At 50.1% G+C, this 24,832-nt stretch overlaps 1 protein-coding gene across 2 annotated transcripts in view; it reads left to right on the top strand.

Moving 5' to 3' along the window:
- Nucleotides 1–24,832, top strand: part of CCDC88C (coiled-coil domain containing 88C) — a 129,398-nt gene that overhangs the window by 5,317 nt on the left and 99,249 nt on the right. For both annotated transcript variants that reach the window (XM_043556849.1, XM_043556848.1), the window contains exon 3: nucleotides 2,953–3,061. In XM_043556849.1, the coding sequence (XP_043412784.1) occupies nucleotides 2,953–3,061 (109 nt within the window). The remainder of the gene's footprint in view (nucleotides 1–2,952; nucleotides 3,062–24,832) is intronic.

The following is a 24,832-nucleotide window of genomic DNA, read 5'->3' as shown; positions in this document are numbered from 1 at the left end:
TGGGACACACTACCAGATGTTTGCACCCCCAGTGCCTCTCTCCTGCCCTCTGACATCTAGATATTGTGGAAAGAAGATCTTGTTGTTAATGATGGCTTTCAGGGATGTGCAGTTGGTGCAATGGTTATATGATGTGCTTTCTGGGATCTAGGACCAAGTACGGCCAGTGCGACCTGGCCTTCACAGAATGACAGTCTGGGGCTGGAAGGATCCTAGAGTCATTTTGCAGATGAGCACCCTGGGGCCCAGAGAACCTTGGCCAGTCCTGCACCCCGGACTGGAGTCTGTGTCTTCTGACCCATTTCCCACAGCATAGAAAAGTGGAGGTTACTCAGTGCTGGGAGAGTGAGGATGAGCCTTACTTAACCCTAGTTGACTTTTGTTTCCAGTTGTTTCCTCATAACCTCTCTACCCTGAGAGCCTCAGTTAGAAGATGGGAGTACTGGGGGCGCCTGGGTGGCGCAGTCGGTTAAGCGTCCGACTTCGGCCAGGTCACGATCTCGCGGTCCGGGAGTTCGAGCCCCGCGTCGGGCTCTGGGCTGATGGCTCAGAGCCTGGAGCCTGTTTCTGATTCTGTGTCTCCCTCTCTCTCTGCCCCTCCCCCGTTCATGCTCTGTCTCTCTCTGTCCCAAAAATAAATAAACGTTGAAAAAAAAAATTTAAAAAAAAAAAAAAAAAAAAAAAGAAGATGGGAGTACTAATGATCGTGATAATGAGTCTAATTACTCATATGGTAAGCATCGAATGAGGCTCTTTTGTAGTGTTGTTTCTCTTAGCTGAACTGGGAGAACAAAAGCCGAGATGGTCAGAGGCTTCCCTGCTGTTATCTGAAGGGCACCCAGGTCCCCACCGCCCCCCCATCCCTTGTGCGTGGTGCCTTTGCTCACGCAGTGAACGTGTATTCCACCACGCGTGCCGAGGCCCTCTGACTCAAAGCTGGGACCGCAGTAGCAAAACAAAAAGTCCTGCGTGTTCTCGAAGTTCAGTTTTAAGAAGTACTTTAGTCACATTATGAACTTGTTTCTCATCTCTTGAGATACCTAAGCAGAGGAGAAGTGAGCCTTTGAGATAAATTATTTGTAATGTTAGGTATACTTCTGTAGCTAACAATGCCTTTGCGGTTTACGTTCTGAATGCCGCCTCTATTCCTAAATTAATTTCCACTGAACTGTTAACCTTTGTTTTCTCAGTAATGAATGGCTCCAAGAGAAATCTAACGTGCAAATGGCTTGGCCAGGCTCCATTACCGTGTGGGGACAATAAGACATGTTGTCACATGACAGTTGAAAAGAGATTCCCTGGTTGACCCAAGGTACCCATGCGATTATTTTAGGAGATACAGGGTGTTCAAACAAAATCCATGGCTGACAACATGTAATGCATAAAGGGGTTTGCGTACACATGAAACAGGGTAGGGGCTCGTGGTGTATATGTCAAATGTTTAACGGCTGAATTCCAAATAGCTCATGTTATTAAGAAAAAGATTATACTTCCAATGACATTTGAAAAGATTTCTATTTGTAAATTTTTTTTGGTCAGTTTTGTGTTAGTTGGCTTTGGGATGAGTCGAGTGGCATTGAGGTTGATTTCCTTAACTCTCCCCCCGCCCCCCCCCGACCCCCATTCCTGTGCTCCTGTCTCCTTGTGGGCCGATTACTGAGGAAGAGGCTGACTCTGCCTTCACACCACCCTGGGGAGGTTCAGCACCCTTATCACGGAGCCAGGATGACAGATGATGAAGCCCTGAAAACAGCCCTCATTTCAGTTAGCTCTCTTTGTGGAGGATGGGACAGGCACCTGGGAGGGAGGGCTTTGTTGTGGAAAGCATCTCGTGGTACCTGGGGAGGCGGAAGCTGAATTTCTTTTCCTGACTCTGTTCTCTTCACATAAGAAACATTTTTGAAAAATGTTCTGGACGTAGATGAGAGGAATGATAAATCACTTGATTCAGATTTCTAGTTTCATCGCAGCTGGACCTGACTTTTGCCTGAGATCGGAAAATAAATGACGCTTTGGGGGTTTCCCACATGAATTATTTATATCTCTGCTCTTAGCCTTTCTCATAGGGTGCGTGTATGTCATGCCCTGTCACAGACTCGGGTTTTTCGGGGGTAGAGTTGTGTCCCTGAAATGTCAATCACCGGCAGGACCAGCCTAGACCAATCTGGTTGATGGGGAGGGGGAGATGGAACTTTAATAATTTTGATTTATTGTCAGAAAACATCATTTTTTTCCTTTTCTTTCTTGGTATTTAGTATATTTTGGTCTGTTCAGACTTGAACATTTTGTTTTATTTTTTTTAAGTCTGTTTATTTTGAGAGACAGAGACAGCGTGGGGGACGAGTAGAGAGAGGGAATCCCAAGCAGGCTCCCCACTGTCAATGCAGAGCCTGACACAGGGCTGGAACTCATGAAACCGTGAGATCATGACCTGAGCCAAAGCCGAGAGTTGGACACTTAACTGACTGAACCACCCAGGCGCCTCTTAACCTTTTTAATCTTGAAATCTTGGGATGGGTTATTGGTTTTTATACAGTATAACTTTTTGGGTCTGCACTGGCATTTGGTGGTGGATTATGGGTGTTGCTAGCAGTAGGGATGGAAATAGCATTGACTCCAGTGGGGGGATGGGGAAGCAGGGAGGTGATGCCCGCCCCACCCCCCCAAGGTCTGGGACTTGGCAGTAGCAGAATAAGGAGAAATAGCATTGACCCCGGGCCTGTGATTGGCTAGGTGCTGCGGGATGGGGAGGGAAGCAGGGAGGTGATGGGGCACCCCCACCCAAGATCCGGGAGTTGGCAGAAGCAGAATAAGGATTTGACTCAATCCACAGTCATAGCTGCATAGTAACCGAGGCTGGAAGGGAGGACGGGAGGTTCACTCTTGCCTGGGAATGGGGGTGTGTGGCAGATGATGTGATACACAGTTTCCATTCTCCTCTTCCTTCTCTAGTGACCCCAGACCAACAAATCAGCGCATCAACAAGCACGTTAACAACGACGTGAACCTCCGCATTCAGAACTTGACCATCTTGGTGAGAAACATTAAGACCTACTACCAGGTAAGGGCCAGGAACTCTGTCCCCCCAGGGTTCTGCTGTGCATCTGGCAGTCTCGTCACTCAGGCGGTTTCCCCACAGGAAGCTGAGAGGAAATGGTGTTCATGGTTAGGCATCTACTCGCTAACGCTTGGTGTGTTTTCACTTTTGTATTTTCTGGGGGTGTCATGAGAAGGGTCTGATGTTGGATTACTTTGTCTGCTGAACGTCCTTTGAGCTGTGTGCCCAGCATCGTGTATGGTGTGGTGGGGGTTCCCAGAGATGGCCCTCCATTCATAGCCGCAGCCTCAAGCATGCAGCTGAACGGAGACTGGCTCCGGGGGGCGGGGCGGGGGCACCCTGACGTGGTGTCACTCACAGCTCAGAGAGCTTTTGTTCAGGAGCAACTGCAAGGGTTGGGGTGGGGGGGACCACAGAAGGGTTATGCTTGAGCCCCCAGCTTGCAGACAGGGATTCATGGTGAGGAGTGTCAGTTTGTTAGGGTCTCCCTGTATCTCACTGGCAGATAGGTGATGGGTTGGGCAAGGGGGCCTGCCGGGGAAGGCCTGTTAAAATCCCCATCCCAGCCTTGGGAAGGTCAGGTGAGAGTCTTTGATATTGATTGTAAGTGGATTTAAACTGTGTGTCTCAGAACCCTGGTTTTCCAACTTCATAGCAGTGAAACAAGAATTCTTCCCTCTGTGCATTTTTCCTGAAGCCCCAAGTGAAGCCCTAGTGACTCTGATTGACTTGACAGGTCCTAGTGGTCTCTACTCAGCTCCCCTCTCTCCCTCTGGGGATCTCTGTGGGTTCCCAGGACCCCAGGGAACACCATTTGAGAACGACTGCTCAAGAACAAATCTTTTCCAGAATTCATGCTGGGGCTTCCCTGATTGCTTGGGCAGACTCTGCCTCTGAGACCTGTTCCTAGCATCCACTTTCTGGACTGTAACTCCGTCTTGGTGCTGGGGTTCAGGGGCATCTTTCAGAGTGGAAAGATCCCTGCAGACATGAGGTAGGCTCCCTCTCTGTCCTGTGTGGTGCAGTGGTTGCTGGCTCTGAGGTGAGCTGAGGCCTCATGCAGGGCCAGCTCCTGCTGAGGGCTGTGGTGGCTGCAGGGGCCCTTCTTCTTTTTTTTTTTTTTTCAACGTTTATTTATTTTTGGGACAGAGAGAGACAGAGCATGAACGGGGGAGGGGCAGAGAGAGAGGGAGACACAGAATCAGAAACAGGTTCCAGGCTCTGAGCCATCAGCCCAGAGCCTGACGTGGGGCTCGAACTCCCGGACCGCGAGATCGTGACCTGGCTGAAGTCGGACGCTCAACCAACTGCGCCACCCAGGCGCCCCAGGGGCCCTTCTTCTGACTCAGTACAAATTTGGGAGCAGATGGGAGAGGGAGGGAGTGGACTGTGTCCGGGGTTTTCCGCGATGATTGTTTCCACCCTCTCATTGAGATCGGGGTGTATGAGAGAAGGCTTCAGTGCTAGGACACTTTCCCTGAGCAGCCAATTCCACAAGCCACCTGAGCTCATTCCATGGACCAGCACCTTGGACTCTCTGAGCAGCTTCTGGGAGACTTAGGTCCAGCCCTGCCCTATTAGTCCCAGGTAGATGCCAGCTGTGCTGAGGAGAGGGCCTGAGCCAGCTGGATCTGTGGGGTGAAGTGGGTTTGTTTCCTCATCTGAGGGGTGCCACACTCGGGGCCGGGCGTGCTGCAGGCAGGCAGGAAATACTCAGCGAGTGTTCCCCTGGAGACGGCCACAGGCAGGGGAAGTTGGGTAAAGGTGATTGGCCTGCCAGTGAACTTGAGTCTGGGCATGGAAGGGGCTGTTCAGCATGTACTCAGGGCTTGATCCCTGTCTGCAGGTGCCTTCAATGGTGTGTGCTGAGTGCCTGGAGAAGTGGATGGTGCAGATAGTTGGGAGAGACAAGATCTCTAACCCATGCTGCAGGGTTGGAGAGGGGGAAGGCTTCTTGGAGGAGGGGGCACCTGAGTGGAGTCTTGGTAGGTGATTGAGTTTCCAAGTTTGGAAGGTCATGGGAAAGAGAAAGGGGAGGGGTGTAGAGGTAGAGGAAGACATGGAGGCACGAGACAGGTCTGTCCTCGATCTGTCAGGGTCCACATTTTCTGCAGCTGCTCAAATGAAGGTTTGTTTCACTAAGTTTTAGATGAATCAGAACTGGAGAGGATATGAACATAAGAGATCCTGAAATTCAGAACCGGTGTGCAAGGCTGGCCAGGCTAACAGCCCTGTCGATAAGTTGACAGGTGTGTCTCAGGCCCGAGGCATGGCAGGGAGGTGGTACCCTCTCCCTGGTTGGTGGCAGTGATGAAGCTCTCAAGTGGAGGTGATGGCCATGCAGGGGCTGTTCTCTGCTCTTGCTGGTCCAGGAGGTCACATGCTGATGGTGAGCAGTGGCTCCTGACAGTCCAGCCGAAGGGAGTTTGACGCTTATTTGAGACAGTGTCCGTTTGGAGGCGGATTGCTGCTCTGTGTCAAGTTCCACAAGGTGAGAAACTGGGAGGAAAAGATGTCTAGTCCATGCTCAGGGCCCAGGAAGTCTCAGAGGTAGAAGGGAGGACCCTGCATCCTTGTTCTGCTTCTGCACTGTTAACCCTTCGAGGGCAATGCTGGTGTGCATTAGCAGCCCAGTCCAGAGTGAATATTTGCTGAAGGCACTTGCTCAAGGCCGCAGAGCCATTCTTGCCCCTCAGTCCTGCTTACGTGGAAAAGGCTAGCGGGCCATTTGCTCTCTGGGCTGGCACACGTTAGATGTGGGCAGTTGTGTATATTTTTTTTTCCTTCCGATTTATTGTAAAATTAAGCTCTAGTTCTGTAAGTAATATGTGCTCTTTGTAAACAACTTGGAAAATAAGTAGCAAGAAGAAAACAACACCCACAATCCCACCACCTAAAGACAATCCCTATTAACGTTTTTACTGTTTCCTTCCAGTGTTTGCATGAATAGTTTTTGTTTTACATGGTTGTGGTCGTGCCATATATACAATTGCATATCCTGCCTTTTTTCCTTCCACCTGACATTCAAGTGTAGACATAATTGGTTATTATTATAAAAGGTCACTCAAGAAAAGTTTCCAAGAGAAGTACTGCCCGAGTCCCTTTGTGAAAGTGGCCTGGCAGGTTGTGAGGGCTCAGGATGAAGCAAGACAAATGTCATTCCTTACTGTTACAAGGGTGGCCTAGAAGGGTGAGAGGCTGCCCCCAAGGGAGTGGGACTCCCACTTGGCTGTGGCTTTTCAGTGGACTTGAGACATTGAGTCTTGCCTGTGGCTTTTCTGAGACATTGAGGTCACAGAATCCAGCCTTGAGTGTTGTTTGCCAAGCAGTGGTTCTGCCTTTGGCGGTCCCCTTCTTTTCAGAGGCACCATGGGACAGGGACAGTTAGAAAGGATGGGGACCTCTCTTGAATAGCGTGGGCTTCTGTCACAAGGAAACTCAAGTTTTGGCTCTGAAAACCTTCGGAGACAACGATCCTTGACCTTTTGCTGGGGCAGAACATAGACGGTGGGTAAAAATAAGCATGGCTAGTCTCAGTCTGACCATTGGTGTGTCAGCCAGATCTCAGGCTGCCTTCTGACCTGCCGCTTGGACTTCTCTGCCGTTGGGGCCTAGATACTGCATTTTAGTAGTTCTCCAGCTGTTAGTCTTGCCATCCTTCCAGCAGGATTGGGAATCACTGGGCTTTTTTAAAGTGTGGTCCCCAGGCCAATGGCATTGACATGGCCTAGGAACTTAGTAGAAGTGGGGATCCTCAGGCCCTTCTGCAGACCTCCCCAGCCCCACAGTCTGTCTTAACAAGCCCTCCAGGTGATTCTGATGCACATTCTCGTGGGAACCAAGGGTTAGAGCGTTTCTAGTGATGTCCAGAAGAGGCATCTTCAGCCAGGTGTCCCCAGGTGACTCCTGTCCATCACGTACAGAGGCACATCTCATGTGTCCTGGGACAGTGAGGCAGAGAAGAGAGTGCCTGGTTTGGTCTCTGGCTTTTGCAGAAGAAAAGGCTGGCAGTCCAAGGTGGAGGTACCTACTCCAGGATGAGTCTCCGCAGATAGGACATGAGCTGAGGCTTGGAGGAAAGGCAAGCTGAGACCAGAACTGCATGCTGCTTCTGGCCACCTGGCTGGCCAGCTTTGAGCCCGGCATCATGTGATGCTTGTTTCAATGCTCAACAACCAAGCCCTTCTTCACCTCTTTTTTAAGTTAAAGTTTGGATTTATAGAATGGTTCTTTTTTATATTCAGATTCTTGAGTGTTTATATTAAATGCATGTTCATTTGATAGTGGAGCCGGTAGGAAAATATGGCTAGTATAAGCAGAAATCCCTGGTGCAGCAGTGGCTGTGCGTTTGTTCTTTGGGGTTTGTGCGTGAGTGTCTCATTGCCATGACCTGCCCTGGATACCTGCACCCTTGTTCTGCCTCCTGACAGTCAGGGCCTACTTGTCATGTGAAGTTTCTGAGGCTTTTTTTGGCTTTATGCTGCTGGGAAGCATTTCAAACAGAGGCTTGGATAAATTCACTGTGTGTTGATCTTTGTTGTCAGGTACACATATAGATTTCTGTCCTGAAATCGGGACCCTCAGGTGGATGTAGGGACCCACCTGCAGAACTTACCCTGAAATGAGAAATTTGCGGAGTTTCTTTGAGCTTCTCACCTTAACTGATCACGTGCCGGAATAGTCTGCGTTCCCTCTCTGGGCCGCCTGAGTTCTCATCTGTCAAGAAGTGGATGGGCCCTCATGGGCCTCAAATTCCACAGTCACGCAGTGGCCGGAGACATCTGACAGGTCACCTCAAGGAAGCTCTGTTTTATGAGTTCCTTGAACTTGGCTCTTCTGAGCTCTCGTCTCTCGCCATGGTCAGAAGACCAGAACCAACCCAGAATATTGTTCTTTATCTCAGAAGAAAAGCAGAGTAGAGAATCTGGGGTTGCCTTTTATCTTTTGTAGTCTCTTTCCTTTATTGCCTTGAAGAACAAAAGTAGTACAGATGGTCATAATGCACCCTTGTGTCTTCTGTTAAAAATAAATGTGAACGTGTGAGTATTGTTCATATCTGCTTTAGGTTCCCCTCCCCCCCCCCCCATTTCTCTGATAGAAGTCCCTAGGATGCCTCTGGTGAATCCAGTTCTCCTTCCCTCCCTCCCTGGAGACGACCCCATTGTTAATTTGGTGGGCGGCCAGTTCATGGCTTTACACTCTTATGTGTATATATGTTTATGTGTACGTGTGCATATATGTTGTTTTTTGTGGTACCTTTAGATAAAACTTCATGTACCGTCTGTACCTTTTCCCCACTCAGCCAGGTTTTGCTATCTGTCTGTTTCCTGTAGTGGTTGTATTTGATAAGCATGGGCTGGCTAGTTAAAATTAGAAGTATCTCTAGAAGTGTGTTCCCTCAGTTGGAGAAAGGAAAGACTTTTATCAAAAGTAAGAATAGAAGGAAATGTACGTTTGATATCATTGGTGGGAACATAGTAAACTTCATAGGTCCCTCTCGAGAATTCATGTGGTCTGTAGCGTTTAGTGTTTAGTTCAAGCAAAGCCTCCTTAGGTGGGTGTGACCTGCTTTGATGGATAGGGACAGTGCTCAGGAGAGCTTACGGTCCACACAGGCCTTTTCTACAGTACCAGTACCGGCAGAATTTGCTTTGTGAAAAATACATTGTATCAGATTTGCGGGGGAGTACTTATCTTCTCCACTTTTGATTTTATAGAGGAGGGCTGTAAGGCTTCACGGGAGACGGAGGGGGGATATTCTTTCAAAAAATTTTTTTTTCTTTTTTTTTTTTTTTTACATTTATTTATTTTTGAGAGACAGAGCACAAGTGGAGGAGGGGAAGAGAGCGAAGGAGACACAGAATCCCAAGCAGGCTCCAGGCTCTGAGCTGTCAGCATAGAGCCCCATGCAGGGCCTGAACTCACGAACCGTGAGATCATGATCCGAGCCGAAGTCGGGCACTTAACTGACTGAGCCACCCAGGCGCTCTGGAGGGGGGGATGTTCTTGATTTTGTAGCTTATATTTACGTTTTGAAGATGTTAAAAGTAACATTTTTTATTATAAAAATTTCTGATCGCAGATGGGGAGAAATCAGGAAAAGTAAGTTCACTCATGATCATGCCACTTAGAGCTGCTGTGGTTAACGTTTTGGTGTTTATGCCTTCCATCTCTGCGTCTGTGTGTACATGGGTTTCACAGTGTGGGTTATATCCTCTATGCTGTTTGTAACCTTTCTTTTCGCTTACTGTGCAGTGAGCATTTTCCCACGTCACTAAATGTTCTTTCATTACATGAATTTTAATGTCTACATGGCACTTGATGGCTCCACCATTGTCGCTGGTACGGAGTCATTTCTGTCTCAGAATTATAAACAATACAACCATGAACATACTTGGTACTTGAGCCTTTCAACAAATGTTTTCATTTCCTTGGGATAAATTCCTGGTATGGAATTGCTGGGTCAGAGGGCATGAATACTTTGAGGACCCCGGTTGCTCACTGCCAGAATTGCCTTGTTTTTCTGGCCGGATTGCCCGTTGGCGCCCTTTGCGTATTAAGATGTGCAGTGTTTCATATCACTGCTGAATGAATAATGAAGATTTCTGTGTCTCTGCCGTGTGGATGAAGGTCTGAGATTTTTACAGTATGCCTAGGCACGTTTCCTTGTGTTGGAGTATTACTAGATGCTGGTCTGGAATCTCCAGCAGGACAGCCTTCCGGCAATTGTGGTGTGGTGACCGAATGTGGTCATGAGCTGTGCGGTGCAGCCCCAGGCCTGGGAGGCCTTCATTAGAGAGGCCTCTGTGTCCTGTCCCCAGTCAGGGGTAGGAGCTCTTTTTCTGTTAATGGGCTTGACCCGGGAGCTTGCCTACTTCCCTGTGACTATTCGCGGTCAGTTTAAAGTGCAAGAGGGAACCTTCCAGGCTGTGTTGGGAAGTGAGCCTGAGAGGGGCGGTGGTCTGCACGGACCCCTCCTTTCCTCTTTCCTTCATCTCACTTCCTGTCCCTCATTGTCTCTAGTGCAGTGATGAAATGTGGGCTGAGGAAGCCCTGGGGGCCCACAGGGGAGGGTGTCACTCGCCAGGGGTTGCCTGGTTCCTTTCTCTTTCTTGTTGTTAAAGCCTTTCTCCAGACCTGAGGTGCCTACCTCCAGTGGGCGGAAGAGAGGCCACAGGGCACAGGAGGGAGTTCCCCAGCCTGGGAAAGGGCAAAGCTCATGGGGAGCTTTCTGTAGGGCGTGACACTTGTCCTGAGTCTTGGAGGATTGGCAGGGAGCTAGGCTGGCTGAAAATGGGGTGCGTGGAAGGGGGTGTCCTGGGAGAGGAAAAGCACCTGCAAAGCTGTGGAGACATAAGACAGGCTGAGGACTGATTGAATCACTTCAAGGTGGCTACAGGTTGGGTGTCTTTGTGGGTGGTGATGGGGGGAGCCTGGAAAGATGAGGAGGTTTCAGGGAAGTGGATGCCATGCTAATGAATTTGAACTTCATCCTAAAGGACTTGGGAGTCTTTGGAGAGTTTTTAAAAGGGAAAGTTTAAAAAAGGCAATGCTGGCACCAGCATGAAGAACAGATTAATGTCAGAGGGAGTGGGGAGCCAGGGCAGATCATGGGGGTCTGGACCAAGGCAGGGGCGAGGGGACGAATTCTGAGAGACTCCGTGGGGTGTTGCCCATATGGGGCTATGCATAGCAGCGTGCTTGGTGCCCCATCTGGAGCGAGCTTCTGAGGGGAGGGCAAAATGCATGACCAGACCCAGGACCACTGAGAGCTGCAGCAGATCTGACCCTCCCTCCCACCAGGGTTCTGGGGTTCAGGACCCGCCCGATGGGGTGGCCGTGACTCTGAGTCAGCTGGAGGGGGGCAGCTTCAGGGCCACTAGAATTCTGTTTTTCTACACTAAACAGAAGGTATTTACTCCTGACCTGTGACCCTTCCTGTCCTGCTGACCAGGGTGGGGCAGATGGGGCTGAAGCCCCAGGGTCATGTGCTTTGCAGTCCCAAATCTACCAAGAGGCAGGTTTTGTTTCCGTAAAATGGGAGACTAAGTGTCAGTTGAACTTGATTTATTTGTTTTTTTTCTCTTTTTTGTTTTAGAAGAAATGCTGTCGAGGCATATGAAATAGCAAGCAGGAACTTCGAGACTTAGTTTTTACCCCTGTCAGAAGGCTACAAGAAGATAACCGTGCTTCCTATGAGCCAGGCCCTGGCATAGTGGGGAGGAAATTGCTGTCCCCATTTTACAGATTAGAGAAGGGAGGCTCAGCAAATAAGATCTGGAAACAGCCCCGGAGAGCTGCAGGGTTTCTTGGTCTTTGGTTGCTTGGTGAAATGCCTTTCTAAGAAGCCTTCTGTAGTCTGTTGTGTAGGGAGATAGCTTGCCGTAGGTAGAGAGTCTGTTTTATAAAGGTTGGCAGGGCCACCAGGAAGGATCTGCACTGACACCAGAGTGAGGTGGATCCTGAGCTCAGAAGCTTTGCGTGGTGGGCCAGGCTGGGAGCACTGCTTCCTGAGGCTCTCCCGTGTTGAAAACTAGATTTCACACCAGCCTGGAGCCCCAGAGGAAGGGACTGGATTGCTTCAGGCACCTTGTGAGGCCAGCAGTTCCGGGGTTGGGCGGTGGGTGGGATGGAGGGAACAGCTGGCCTCAGACTTCATCCTGCACCCCCAGAGCAGCAGGAAGCAGAGAATCGGGGTTAATTGCAGAGGGTGGGGAGGGGTGAAAGGTGGGTCTGATGTAATTAGTGGAGCTGGAATTTGGCCAGGCCATGGAGGCTGAAGGCGAGGAGGGGAGAGAGAGAGAGACACACACAAAGACAGAGGAGGCGGGGGAGTATGTGTATAGACACCATCCTTTCTGGTCTGTGTGGGCTCCCCCTCCTGGCCTTGAGTCCAGACCTTGAACTGTTGGGGCTTTGCCTCCTGTCCCTGAGCTGCCACACCTTCCCTCCCAGGTGCTGAGGGTGCCACCCAAGGCCCCTTGGGCTGCCAGCTGGCTTTGGGCTGTTCACAGCACGGAGCCCAAAAACCTGGTACAGGATTGGCCCAAGGGACCCACTCAAACCTCTGCTTCTGCGAATCCGAACTTTGTCCCGGCTCCTCTCCTTCTTCTGAACGGCCCTTCTTTCCTGAATCCTGTTTCTGATACATGTTCTCTCGCCATGAATTTCCTTCTCCACTTTTAGCTCGAGTTTTCTCATAGCCAGTGGCCATTCGTTTAAGAAGGGTCTTTTTGTGAGCCCTTCTCCGAAGGTCTGGGCACAGAACGGAGCCGGGGGTGGAAGCTTGGCTGGGGGCGGGGGGGGGGGTCACCCCACCACCGGGCAGGTGGTCTGAATTTGTGCTTCCAGCAGAATATTGGCTAAGCCAGGCCGCGAAGCTCTCCGATGCCGAGGATGGGCCATGCTGCTTGTAGGTGGAGCGAGTTGGCGTCCTTTTCAGTTAGCTCTTGTTGCTCACACATTCAGAGCGGAGCCGGGAGTGTTGAGGATCCAGCACTGCCGGGTGAATGAAGGTGGTAGAAACAACTTTCGTAGTGCACTAGGCACCAGAGACGTAGGAAGCGGTTAGAGGCACCGATGCCCTTTGTGACGAAAAGGAGGGAAGTGGATTTCTCAAGGTTTGGGAAAAAAAGAAGGGTCTCTCCCTTGCCTTGGGTTTTGGTGTTTGGTGCCGAGATCAGCATGTGGGATGTTACAACTCCTTTGTCAGGAGGAGTCCCTGAAGAACTTGCCCGGGCAGGCTTCGCCCCTCCGTAAAGCCGCCCGCGTGGCTCACGTCCAGGGCTAATGGCAGTTTTCCTTATTCAGCCTTTCTTTCTGGAAAGGCAGAGTTTTTCTCCTACTTGGCCACAGATTCGGGGCCTTGGTCCTTAATCTTAAGATAGAATTGCAGTCGTTTTTCTGGTATTGAGGAGGAAGACCAAGGAGGATGAGGAAGTGCTCTTAAATCAGTGGGTTCAGCAAGGTTGATGGAGGTGTTGAAGAGGCCCCCAGTTCTGAGTTTGTTGGTGGTATGTTGACGGAAGGTGGAGGTTTTGGAAGGGCTGTGCCAGCTACACCCTGCAAGGTTTCCATTGGCTTGGGATTTAGGTTTCTCAAGAGGTTAAAGGGGGGAGGGAGGTGTTTGAAGTATAGGGCCATGCTTTGACCCTATACTGACCCTATATCCTATACTGATGGGGCACAGCGCAGCTTCGGGGGGGTCGGGGGGAGCCTCCCATTGCTTCTGTCCAGCTAGAAAAGGAGGCAAAACTGAAAAGAACAAGCCCTTCACTCAGGGTCTCAGAATTGCAATTCAGGGAGCCCCAAACATGACCGAGTAACCAGAGAGTGGGGTTACTGTGTGGGGAAAGTAAGGGGTTTTTACGAGAAAGAAGAAAAGGGGGTGATTACATGATGCCGATAGGGAAAAGGAGAGAAAAAGCCTGCTAACGTAGGCCTGACAGGTTGAGCTGCTTCTGATGACTTATCTCATTGATTATTTTATTGAAGCTACCAAACACAACCGTCCCTGATGTGTATTAATTAATTTTACTGTCCTCATATGATACAACTGCCAGTTGCTCTGTTGAAAGTTTATGAGCAACTGCTAGTAAAACTATTGCCACTTCTGGCCCAGTTCAAGAGTTCGTATCAGCTGGAAAGGAAAATGGAGCTTGAAAGCAGGGTGTCCAGAAACGTCGTACGGTGGCACACTTCCGTTGGCTGGGAGGGGGTAGTCGGGTTTGCTTTCTCAGCTGGGGGCAGGATGTTAGCCACTGGCCCGTGGAATGGATGAGTGAGCTCTGTGGGGTGAAGGCCAGGAAGGTGAAGCCAGAGGGGGAAGAACCAGATGGAAGCTGGGGGGCGGGGGCAGAAGTAAGGGCAGACTCCACTGCTTTGTCAGGTTGGGTCATGTTATTCTTTCAGGGGTCTAGAAACTTGTGTGTCCCTGTTCCTACCGATGTGACTTAGGCTGGATCATTGAACCTCCCCTGTAAAGTGTGGGTAATACCATATTGCAGGTTGTCATGAGGCTCAGGTGAAATAGTGCCAAGTTTCTTGAGTCTGTGAATGCTCATGGCAGTGGCTCCTCTCCCAGGCTGACCTGGCATTTGGTCAGTATGAAGGGGCCAAACACAGCACAAAAAGGAACTGTAAGCCTCTGTCTGCAGAGGCGCGGGATCCTGCAAGCTCACCGCTCAGATTGGTGACCTCGGGCAGCTTCATCTCCGAGAGTGTTTATCTGAAAACGAGGATATGAATAGCGCCTGCCTCAGAGACTATGAGGAGGGTTGAATGAGGGCCTTGTGCAGGTTCCCTGCCAGCCGTGAGGATAAGATGCGCACTGGTGGAGCAGAGGGTATCGTGGGCAGGTCTGCCCCTCTGGGCGTGCTTCATTGATTTCTTAGTGGGTGGCTTATGGACGGGCCCTTCCAAGAGGTGCACTGTGATTGGTTTGGGTTAGTCCAATGAGCATGCACGTATGTGCTTGACTTGCCATACATATTTTTCTCCTATATGAGCTTTTTAAAAAGTTTACTGTGTGCTCATGGTGCGGAGTGTCTTAGGCCTATTATCTTACGCATATTATCTCATGGTTTTATCTGCCACCAGCAGTGAAACACCTTAAAAGTAGGCATTACATCTTTGTGTCTCACCCCATCAGCATGGAAACATTTCAGCGTGTGTTAGAGACAAGATACGAAACAACAGAACAGACAAGAACGACTCACTCTGGAGTGAGTCTGGAGTAAGTAAATTCAGAAAGTAAGTCCTGGCATTCAGGGAATTCATTACTGTGCTGGGCTTGGACCCAGGATCCTATCTCTAGGCGAAAATAGTCCTACAGAGTTCCCTGACCTGTTGCTTCTTTCTAGACTAATTGGAAGACAGGTCCCTGTGTGTGTGTGTGTGTGTGTGTGTGTGTGTGTGTACATATATGTGCATATATGGACATTTAATGTTAATTTTTGAGAGAGAACAAGTGAGCACAAGCAGGGGAGGGGCAGAGGGAGAGAGAGACACAGAATCCGAGGAAGGGCTCCCGGGGCTCAAACTCACAAACTGAACCATGAGATCATGACCTGAGCCAAAGTCAGAGGAGCTTAACCACTTAACCGACTGAGTCACCCAGGTGCCCCAGGGCCTTGCTTTTTTCATTCTGTGTGTCCCTTGAGTGCCTGACACACATCAGGGATTGGGGACCTGACTGTTGAGGTCACTGGGGGCAAATGAGATCGAAATGGGGTGGGGTGGCTGGAGCCTTTGAATCCCACTCTTAGAGGGGACCCCCGCTGCTTTCACACCAACCTGCAAGCTTTCATGTGGTGTTTGCTTTGTTGATGGAGATGCCATCTGTCAGGTACTAGGGAGGCCCAGTCCCTGGGGGGTGGAAATTACATTGATTGTTTTCAACTTTGTCTAGCCTGCCTGGCTCCCCTGAGGTTAGTAATGTTTAGGCTTAATGGCTTTAAAACTTTAAAAATGAATGCCTCCTTTCCAAACCACAGCAACCAAACAGGCTTTTCCTCCTGCTCTTGTAACCAGTCAGAACAGTTTACTTTCCTTTAAAATGTGGAATTGTGGCTGCTTAAAGTATCAGAAACTCTGGGGGTGCCTGGGTGGCTCAGGCATCTGACTTCAGCTCAGGTCGTGATCTCACAGCTCTTAAGTTCAAGTCCTGCCTTGAGCTCTGTGCTGACAGCTCAGAGCCTGAAGCCTGTTTCAGATTCTGTGTCTCCCTCTCTCTCTGCCCCTCCCCTGCTCCTGCTTTGTCTTTGTCTCTCTGTCAAGAATAAACAGTAAAAAAAAAAATTTACAAAAAATATCAGAAACTTTGAAGCAGGTTGTCACTTCTTGTGCCAAGTTGGTCTTCTAGCCACTCTCCTTTTTATGGTGAGAATTCTGAATGTTGGAATTTTATAGCATAGAGCTTACAAAATTGGACTTTTCAGATGGAAAGGGACTAAATCGCAGCTGTACATGTCCCAAGGTTGAGATGCCAGAAGAATGAAGAGTGGGTGGTTTCTTTAGCTGCCTGCCTAGGGCAGTTAATCCAAAATGGCTTGCCCCCACTTTCCGAGGAAGGCAGATGGGGACTGAAGTATAGGTCGCCTGGGAGGAAGAAGTGCTTAGATCTGACCTGCTTCTCTTTCCATCATCTGTCATCATCCTGGTTTCTTCCTTTGGGAGGTAAACTCTCAGGCTGCCTTCACCTCATTTGCCCCCAGCCCATGTGCTGGGGCTTGGGGGGTGGGGGGTGGGGGGTGCTCTGGACAGTGTCCTTCCTGGACAGTGTTCTCCCCAGTGTTCTGTAGACAGTAGACAGCAGGGTCTTTTCTCCCCTGGTGCAAGCGACCTGACCCCTCTAAACGATTTCCTCCTTTGTCTAAGGGGGATAATTGAACTTGACTCCCTGGGTCAGAGTGCTTGCACCCTCGCGTGGCACCTGCTGCAGAGCTGGAGGCTGGTGCCAGCAGACTGTGCCTGTTACCAGGCTGTAGTACTTATGTCTTTGCCCCACTCTGTGCCCGCCTGCCTCCCCCTCCACTCCTGTGTCTTGTCTCGGTACTTTCTCCTGTCAGAGCACCTTACCTTGGTCCTCCTCTGTGAACCTAGGTTTATTTATCTTCCTGAGCCCTGCCATTTCAGCTCCTACCTGCTTTTCTGGGTCCTGCACCCGTTTCCAGCTTTTTTCTCAGGGCAGGAACTGGCAACCTTGGACTTACCAGGGACTGGGGGCAGTAAATGCTGACTGATGGGCCGCCCGGCCACTTGGTGTCTGAAAGAAGCAGTGCGCCTGCCCCACCGGTGCCTCCCTGGCCTGAGGGTCCAGGGCCAGCCTGAGAACTGCTGCAGGCAGCTTTAGGTGACAAACTAGACTCCACTGTCCCTGCTGTGGTGCATCGCCTGCATTGAAACTGGGTCTTGATCCATCCGGCGTTCAAAAACTGGGAGAAATTGATTTCTTAAAAAAAAAAAAAAAAAAAAAAAAAAAAAAAAAAAAGAGGTCAGAGTGGGAGAGAGCCAAAGCATAAGAGACTCTTAAAAACTGAGAACAAACTGAGGGTTGATGTGGGGTGGGAGGGAGGGGAAGGTGGGTGATGGGTATTGATGAGGGCATCTTTTGGGATGAGCACTGGGTGTTGTATGGAAGCCAATTTGACGATAAATTTCATATATTAAAAATGAATAAATAAATAAAGGCAAAGCCACTTTGATGAGCCCTTTCACAGCCTTTTTAAACAGAGAGTAATTGGAATCGTCACCAGTGAAGGTTTCCTCTTTTCTTTTTTCCTTTTGAAAGTGTCTTCCTCTAGTTCTGAATGACTGAGGTTCCTTCCCTGCTCTGGGAGGTCAAGGTCAGGACATGGGACTTCCGTTTCCATAACCATCCCCCTCCTCCAAAGGGTCCAGTTGGGTTGGGTTCTTTTGGGAGGGGGGCACGTGGTGAGAAGGGATGGTTGTGCCAAAGTCCATGGGTCATTTAAATTCCCAGGTGTGTGTGAGCTCCCAGGTATAGTCTCTGGAAAGGAGAGCTTGAACCACTGGGGAAGATCAGGTTGGCAGGAACAGGGTCAAGTGGGAGCAGCTATTATGGTGGTCCTGATGATAGTTGCCACCCTGAGAGTCCCCAGAAGGCCTGGAGCAGCCAGATGGAGCTGGGACGTGAATTCATGATGTGACTCTGAAATGCGAGTGTATGTTCACATTTGGATGGGAAGAGCTTAGAAAGTATGAGGTAATTACCCAAAAAAACCAAACCAAAACAAAAAAACATGGTATGCTCAGGAAGATTGAACTTTTAGGGGTGCCTGGGTGGCTCAGTCGGTTGAGCGTCCGACTTTGGCTTAGGTTGTGATCTCAAGGCTCGTGAGTTCGAGTCCCGCCTCAGGCTCTGTGCTGACAGCTCAGAGCCTGGAGCCTGATTCCGATTCTGTGTCTCCCTGTCTCTCTGCCTCTAACCCACTCGCATTCTGTCTCTGTCTCTCTCAAAAATAAACATTTAAAAAAAAAATTGAACTTTTAGTCTTTAAGGAGGCTGCCTGGTTTTAGAAATCCTCTTTGACTTAAAAGGCAAGGAACACCACCCACGTTCACAGCAGCATTATTCACAATAGCTAAGGTGTAGAAGTAACCCAAGTGGGTGGATGGGTAATAAAACGTGGTGTGCGTACAGACAATGGAATATTAGCCTTAAAAAGGAAGGAAATTCTGACACCTTCTGCGACATGGATGAACCTGGAGGACATTAGGCTAAGTGAAATAAGCCAGTCACAAAAAGACGAATACTGCTTGATTCCACTTACAATCAGGGACCTGGAACAGTCAGATTCATAGACCTAGAAACCGTTAGGATGGTGGTAGGTGCAACAGTGTGAATGCGCTAACGGTATTGACCCGTACGCTTAAAATCGGTTAAGGTGGTAAATGTTAATGTGTATTTTACTTGGTTTTAGGTTGTGTGTTCTACCATAGTCTTACCCCAAAAAAGGACTGAACCCATTACCCTTTCCTTCTGGAGGCCCCTGTTCTCTCCTCTCTCCGGTCCTTGGGAGAATCATTGTGTTGTTTCAATTTTTTGTTTTGTTTTCAGCTCTGGGAATCCCCACAGTAAAGTGAGACCAGCTGTTGGCTTTTTGCATCTGGTTCCTGGAAGGTGGCTTCAGTGACACTTTTCAAAGGGTGCTGCGAGGGTAGCTGTGGGCTTTACCTCTTAGGGTCTGGCAGTGTGGATTTGAAACAGCCAGTTAGCAAACAAAGAGATTGAACTGGTGTGTGACCCACGAAACCTCACAGCCGCACAGGTTTCTGTGGTTGAGGGGCTTTATTTAGTGTTGATACCTGTGAGATAGCCAGCTTGCATGATTTCTGCATTTAACACACAGCTCATGGCATGCTTTGGGTGTTGCGCTGAGTTAGATGGGTCCCCACCCTCTCTAGTATGGTAATGAGGTAGAGATGCTAAAAGCATAAATGGAGAGGATGATAGGAGGTTTTTGTGGAACATATGGCTCTGTGCCAGATGCTGGTCTCATATTTTCTGGAGGAATTGAGGAGAGTGTCCAATAAGAACATACGGGATATTAATCATAAAGGGCTTGAGACCCCAGCCCCAGCTTAAAAGTGCCGTGTCTCTGCCCCGTTTCGATGGCTTAATGACAATGGGGGGCTACTTGAACAGGGTCAGTCAGCATTTCTTTTATTTTCCTTTCCTTCCCCGCACCCCCCCTCCCCCGCCATCTTTTTTTTTCTTCTTGTTTATTGTAAAGGAATAACCTTTTCACCTGGAGTCAGTGTAGGGATTTTTCCACATCAAAGCAATTAATCTTGAGTCCTGGCAGCCAGGATACTCCTGCTGATGATGGATAGTCCTAAGATATGAGGACTTTTTAGAAGTTCCTGCTTAAATCAAACCAGGATTAAATTGTCAGACACAGAAGCGTCCCTTTCCCCTTGAGGTCTTCTGGGTCTAGGTCAGTGACTTCATTTTTGAATTGGAATCACATCTGTCCAGAAGAGAAGTTGGGAGGCAGTGAGGGGGATGGTGGTAGCAGAGGTGAGAACACACAACCCCTCCAATTCCCATTTTAGTGTCTTGACTTGGAGGGAGAGTGGATGGAGCCATTTTTCTTCTCCCCTTACCTACCCCTACATGATCTATAAAGGCCCCGCTCGGCTCTTAGCTGCTGAGGCCTTAGTATGAACTAATCTGACCCTCTTCCCGGTGGAGGACAGGAATGCTCCTTGTGCACCTCGGTTTTTCTTGGATCTGCTGCTGGTCTGGCATCCAGACTAATGTCCTGCCTTGGACTAGTGGGCACATGCTGGAGGGAGGGGTCCCTTTCCATCTGGAAGTGAGCCTTCTCCGCACCCCCATGAAGGACACCTTGGCCTGCTCTGCAGAGCGAGGTACCTGGATGCTTGCTTTTCTGTCTTCTGTTGTTACCACGTAAACGATGGTCATCCGAGTAAAACTTGACATTAAAGGACAGAAGGCAGATGTCTCCCTGTCTTCCTGCCATCTCAGCACATCAGAGGGGCTCATAGTTCACCATCCTTCCCAGCCAAAATCTCTTTGCTAAGAAGGGAGTCTCTGGCTTTTGTGGGGACAGCTGGCGGTTATTAATACCCGAGGAAGTCCGTCACACAGGCCCCAAAGGGGAGGAGTTAGCATCTCTCTCCCCAAGCATGCTTCTGAGGCACAGCCTGCTGTGAGAACAGACCTCGGTCTTTATTTGGTTGCAACGTCATGTGTTAGAGTGTTCCAATCCTTTTTTAGTCATTTTCTGTGCTTCCCAAGTGGCTGACAGCTTGCCATGTGTATTTCTTGTTTACAGATCCGTTTGAGAGCTTATTGTGAGCATCTGAGTGCTGTCCTGAGCAGCAGACACACTCATAGTGTGCTCTTGCCATAGCTTGTGTCACCCAGGAACGGTTCAAGTCCTCGGCTGGGATCTCGAGTCCCCATGGTGGACTGGGACAGATGCCTTAGCCTGGGGTGTTGCTGGGGCAAGTGCCACCTGGTTCCTGCCTGGACCTCCGAGTGTAGGAAGCCCAAGGTTTAGAGGCAGCATCAGTGCTCTGGAAAGCTGGGCTGAAGCCCAGAGCTACCCTCATTCTACACAAGCAAGGGGGTCAGGGTGGGGGAACGGGGGGCGGTGGGAGAGGGGCTCGGCTGGGGCTCTGCAGCGAGTTAACAGCAGAGCTGGAACCCAGCTCTCATGTGACATTACAGAAATCTGGTCATGCGGTGACTGGGGCTCATTTACCACCCCGATCCTCTCTCGTGCTAGCCAGAGGCATGGCTGGCACATGCCTGGGGCCTGATAAATGTCCCTCTGTGGTGTTAAGGCTCAGGAGACTGTGACAGAGGGGTGTTTCAGAACAAGCCCTGCTGGGGTGTGGCTGGCAGAGGGTTAAAGCCAGGAGGGAAATGAGAGACCCAGCGTGGTGGTGGGGGTCTCACCCCAGAATACCTAACATATGCTGCACGTGTTCCCCGCCCTCACAAAGTGAGAGATTTGGCTTTTTTTTTTAAATTATTTTTGAGACAGAGACAGATGATGAGCAGAGAGAGGGAGACAGAATCTGAAGCAGGCTCCAGGCTCTGAGCTGTCAGCACAGAGCCCGACGCGGGGCTCGAACTCACAGACTGTGAGTTCATGACCTGAGCTGAAGTCGGACGCCTAACCTAACCAACTGAGCCACCCAGGTGCCCCTGGGAGATTTGGCTTTTAACTGGCCTGGGTGGGCTTGGGTGTCAGTGTTGTTTAAAAGCTCTCTTGGATGCTTGTAATCAGATGATTGTGATGCGCAGCCAGGCTGAGAACCACTAATCCTGTTCCGCCTGCTCCTCGTTTAGCAAATGGGAAACAAACACAGGGCCTTTGAGTGGTTTCCTTTTGTCCCTTCTGTGATTCGGAGGCAGCGGGCAGCTGAGTCCGTCTTGGCTCCCTTCTCCCAAGATTGCTGTCTCATCTCCTATCCCTGTTTCCCCATCAGGCATCAGCCCGGGATCTTGGTGAGGCTGTGGAAAGTTGCTGGAGCAGCACTGGGGAGCCTGTATACTTGGTGTAGACAGATCGACCTGAGAAGGCCTGAGTGTGCTTCCCGGTGTCTTTCTCCAGCCTAACAAGACAGGGCAGGATGGCTTGGGTGTTCCAGTTTGCACCTGGCTTTGGAACTTTGGGGGAGCCAGAAAGTGAGCTCTCTCCCATGCGTGCGGCAGCTGTCAGCCCTGTGCCAGGGTGGTTTTGTCTAGAGAGTGATTCCTACAGTGTGTGCTGCTCAGGAGGCTTAGCCTGCACGGGTTTCTGGGAGAGGACACAGTGGAGCTGGAAACATGGCCTGAGCCACTTGGCCAGGCCTCCCAGGCTGGCGACTGCCTCCTCTGTCTCCTCCCCATTCTCCCCAGCGAGGCTCTCAGGAAAGCACTGAGCTCTTAAAGCAGGAGACTGTGCATAGCCTCCAGGGGCTTACTTTCTGAACACAGGGTCCTTTGAACCAGAACTGGCTTGTCTTAGAACCCCGACCTGCTGTTGGTAGAGACCTTGGAGGTTGTTCTTAGGCAAGTGTATTGTTTCTGTTTTGGTGGCCACATGGTGTGATTATCCCTCTTTGAGCTTTAACCATCCAAAGGGGTTATTCTGTCCAAAGGGTGGCGGATGCTTTCCTCCCATCTAGCTCCTTCTCCTCTAAAAAGGCTTTTGCAGAAAATCCTGGGTGCTCACTGCCCCCCAGTCACTACTACTCAGCTCCAGCTGGCTTCCTCTCAGAAGACCCTCCCTCTGCTGAGTGCCTACTGTGTGCCCACTGCTCTCACGGTACCCCTGGTTCTGCAGATGCAGGACCTGAGGGGCTGAGAGGTTCAGTAATGTAACCAGGCCAAGGCGGCACCTTCACCAGCTTCAGAGCCAAAACTCTCTGATGGCAGACTTTACGAGCAAGTTAAATGATCTTTGTGTAAACCTTTTCTGTTTCCAACCATGTAGTTTATTTTCTTTTCCAGCACAGGCCCTTGTGTTCGAGGCCGCACATTTTGATTTGATGTGAATGGTTGCACTAAAAGCTGATATCACCTTGGGCTTCTGCGTGTTCATGCCTCAGTTTCCTCATTTGTTAACTGAGAATCCTAACAAGATTGGACTGAGGATAAATAAGTCAGTATATTTAAAACACTCAGGGGGGTGCTCACTCAGTTATGACCTGAGCTTGATTTCGGCTCAGGTCATGATCTCAACATGGTGAGATTGAGCTCCATGTCAGGCTCTGTACTGGGCGTGGAGCCTGCTTGAGATTCTGTCCCTCCCAGGGCGCCTGGGTGGCTCTGTCAGTTAAGCGTCCGACTTCAGCTCAGGTCGTGATCTCGTTGTTGGTGAGTTCGAGCCCCACACTGGGCTTCATGCTGACAGCATGGAGCCTGTTTGGAATTCTCTCTCTGCCCCGCCTGCTCTGTCAAGATATGAAACTAAAAAAAAAAAAAAAAAAATTCTCTCTCCCTTTCCCGCTGCCCCTCTCCTGCTTGTGCTCACATTGTCTTTCTCTCTCTCCAAAAAAGAATATAAATAAATAATAAATACTCAGAAGAGTGCCTGGCACTTCGTATAGAAGTGGCAATCACCGTCCTTGCATCTGATGGTAGAGGGTGCCCAGCCCAGTCTATTGCATTGGGGTCTGGCTCCCTTCTCTGGCAGAGGTGCTGTAGGTAGAGATCTAAGGCCCCTGAGGTGGTCTGAGGGGCTAGACTGGCCCTCTGGATCCTTCAGGTCATTCCAGTGCTGGGTGTGAGGAGAAAGGGTGCCAGCCTACTGGGGAATTGGTGAGGGTTCCCTTTGGTCTGAATAGTCACGCCCCACACCATGATGTGCCACGCAGGCTGCATGGGCAGAAAACAGATTGGCCTCTAGGACAAACTGTCAGCCACCAGGGCAATGAGCAATCAAGATGTGATCATGATGAGGATGTGTGTGTGTGTGCATGCATGTGCAAATATACACAAATCCTGTTCTGGCAGGAGTGTGCTGGCTGCATTCACTTTAATTGTAGGTTCATCGTAGGATAGAGAACACTCATCAGAAGATCTATAAAAAGTATGAGGTGGGTGGTTCAGGTATTATGACCCCCATTTTACAGATGAGGAGATGAGGCCTTGGCTTCGTTTCTGTTCCTAAGTGGCTTACTCAGGGTCACAGACAGCTCGTGGGTGTCAGACCTGACATCGGAAACCTGATCTTTATGCTCCTGGTACGGTGCTGTCTTCTGTGCTTCCTGGCCTCTGAAATAAAAATGCACGTGGATCAGTTTTCTAGGCGATGGGGAAGGTGGGTAGAGTTGTGTCATAAGCAGCAAGCTCTGTGCCCCGTGACAAAAATGGGCTTTTAATACTCCAGAATATCCAGACCCCCTTGGGCACACCCTTAACTTCCCAGGAATGGTACCACCTTCTGGCTTCAAAGCCATCCACCACCTGGTGACCTGAAGCCCATCTCCAAGCACGGGTTTCCTAGGGGGCCATGTAGGGATGGAAGCCCCCCACCTTGGAGGGCTGGGCAAGTTGAAAGATGCCTGACACCTTGCTGGTCCCCATGCACTGGCTCCCTTTCTTATTGAGGCTGCAGGAGTCTCCCAACTTCATAATGCTGCCAAGAGACTGCTGGCTTTCAGAGCTGGTGGTGGTCTGGGCCACAGGCCTGATGGGGAGGGCGTGGTGGCGAGTGCAGCCACGGGGGCATTTCTTGTGTTAAGGTTCCTTGTTTGGGCAGGAGAATGCCGCATACGGGAGAGATGGGGGAAGGCATGTTGGGGCTCTGGTTGGGTGACATTCGTTGGTAGGCTTCTTGTTTTCTTAGATTGTTAGAAGTATTCAGAATCCTATAGATAAACCCTGGCCGACAAACCACTTTTCACCTGGAGTTCTGATGCTTTGGCATCTTGCAGACCCTTGAACCTAAACCTCAAAGCAATACTAGCCTGGGGCACTGTGCTCCTGGTGGGCCTTGTCTGTCAGAAAGGGAGAATTTGTGGGTGCTGGTCTTACCATGTGGTTCACTGGAAAAGGCTCTCGGGGATCTCAGTGATCACACTGCAGTGTTTCGTGGGGAGCAGTAACTTTGAAAGAGAACAAAGGAAAAGTTTGGAGAGTAGGCACCGTATTGCCCTTTGATGCTGGGTGGGTGGTGGCCCCTGTGTCCTCCTCTGCGGTTCTCTGGTGACCGAGGATACAGAGGGCCTGGATGCACGTGGGCCGTGACCAGGCAGGAAGGGAAGTGAGGATCGCAGAGCCCAGAT

The sequence above is a fragment of the Prionailurus bengalensis genome, chromosome B3, assembly GCF_016509475.1.
Source record: "Prionailurus bengalensis isolate Pbe53 chromosome B3, Fcat_Pben_1.1_paternal_pri, whole genome shotgun sequence".
Lineage (NCBI taxonomy): Eukaryota > Metazoa > Chordata > Mammalia > Carnivora > Felidae > Prionailurus > Prionailurus bengalensis.
The sequence above is the reverse complement of the archived record's forward strand: the minus strand, read 5'-3'. Positions and strand labels throughout refer to the sequence as shown.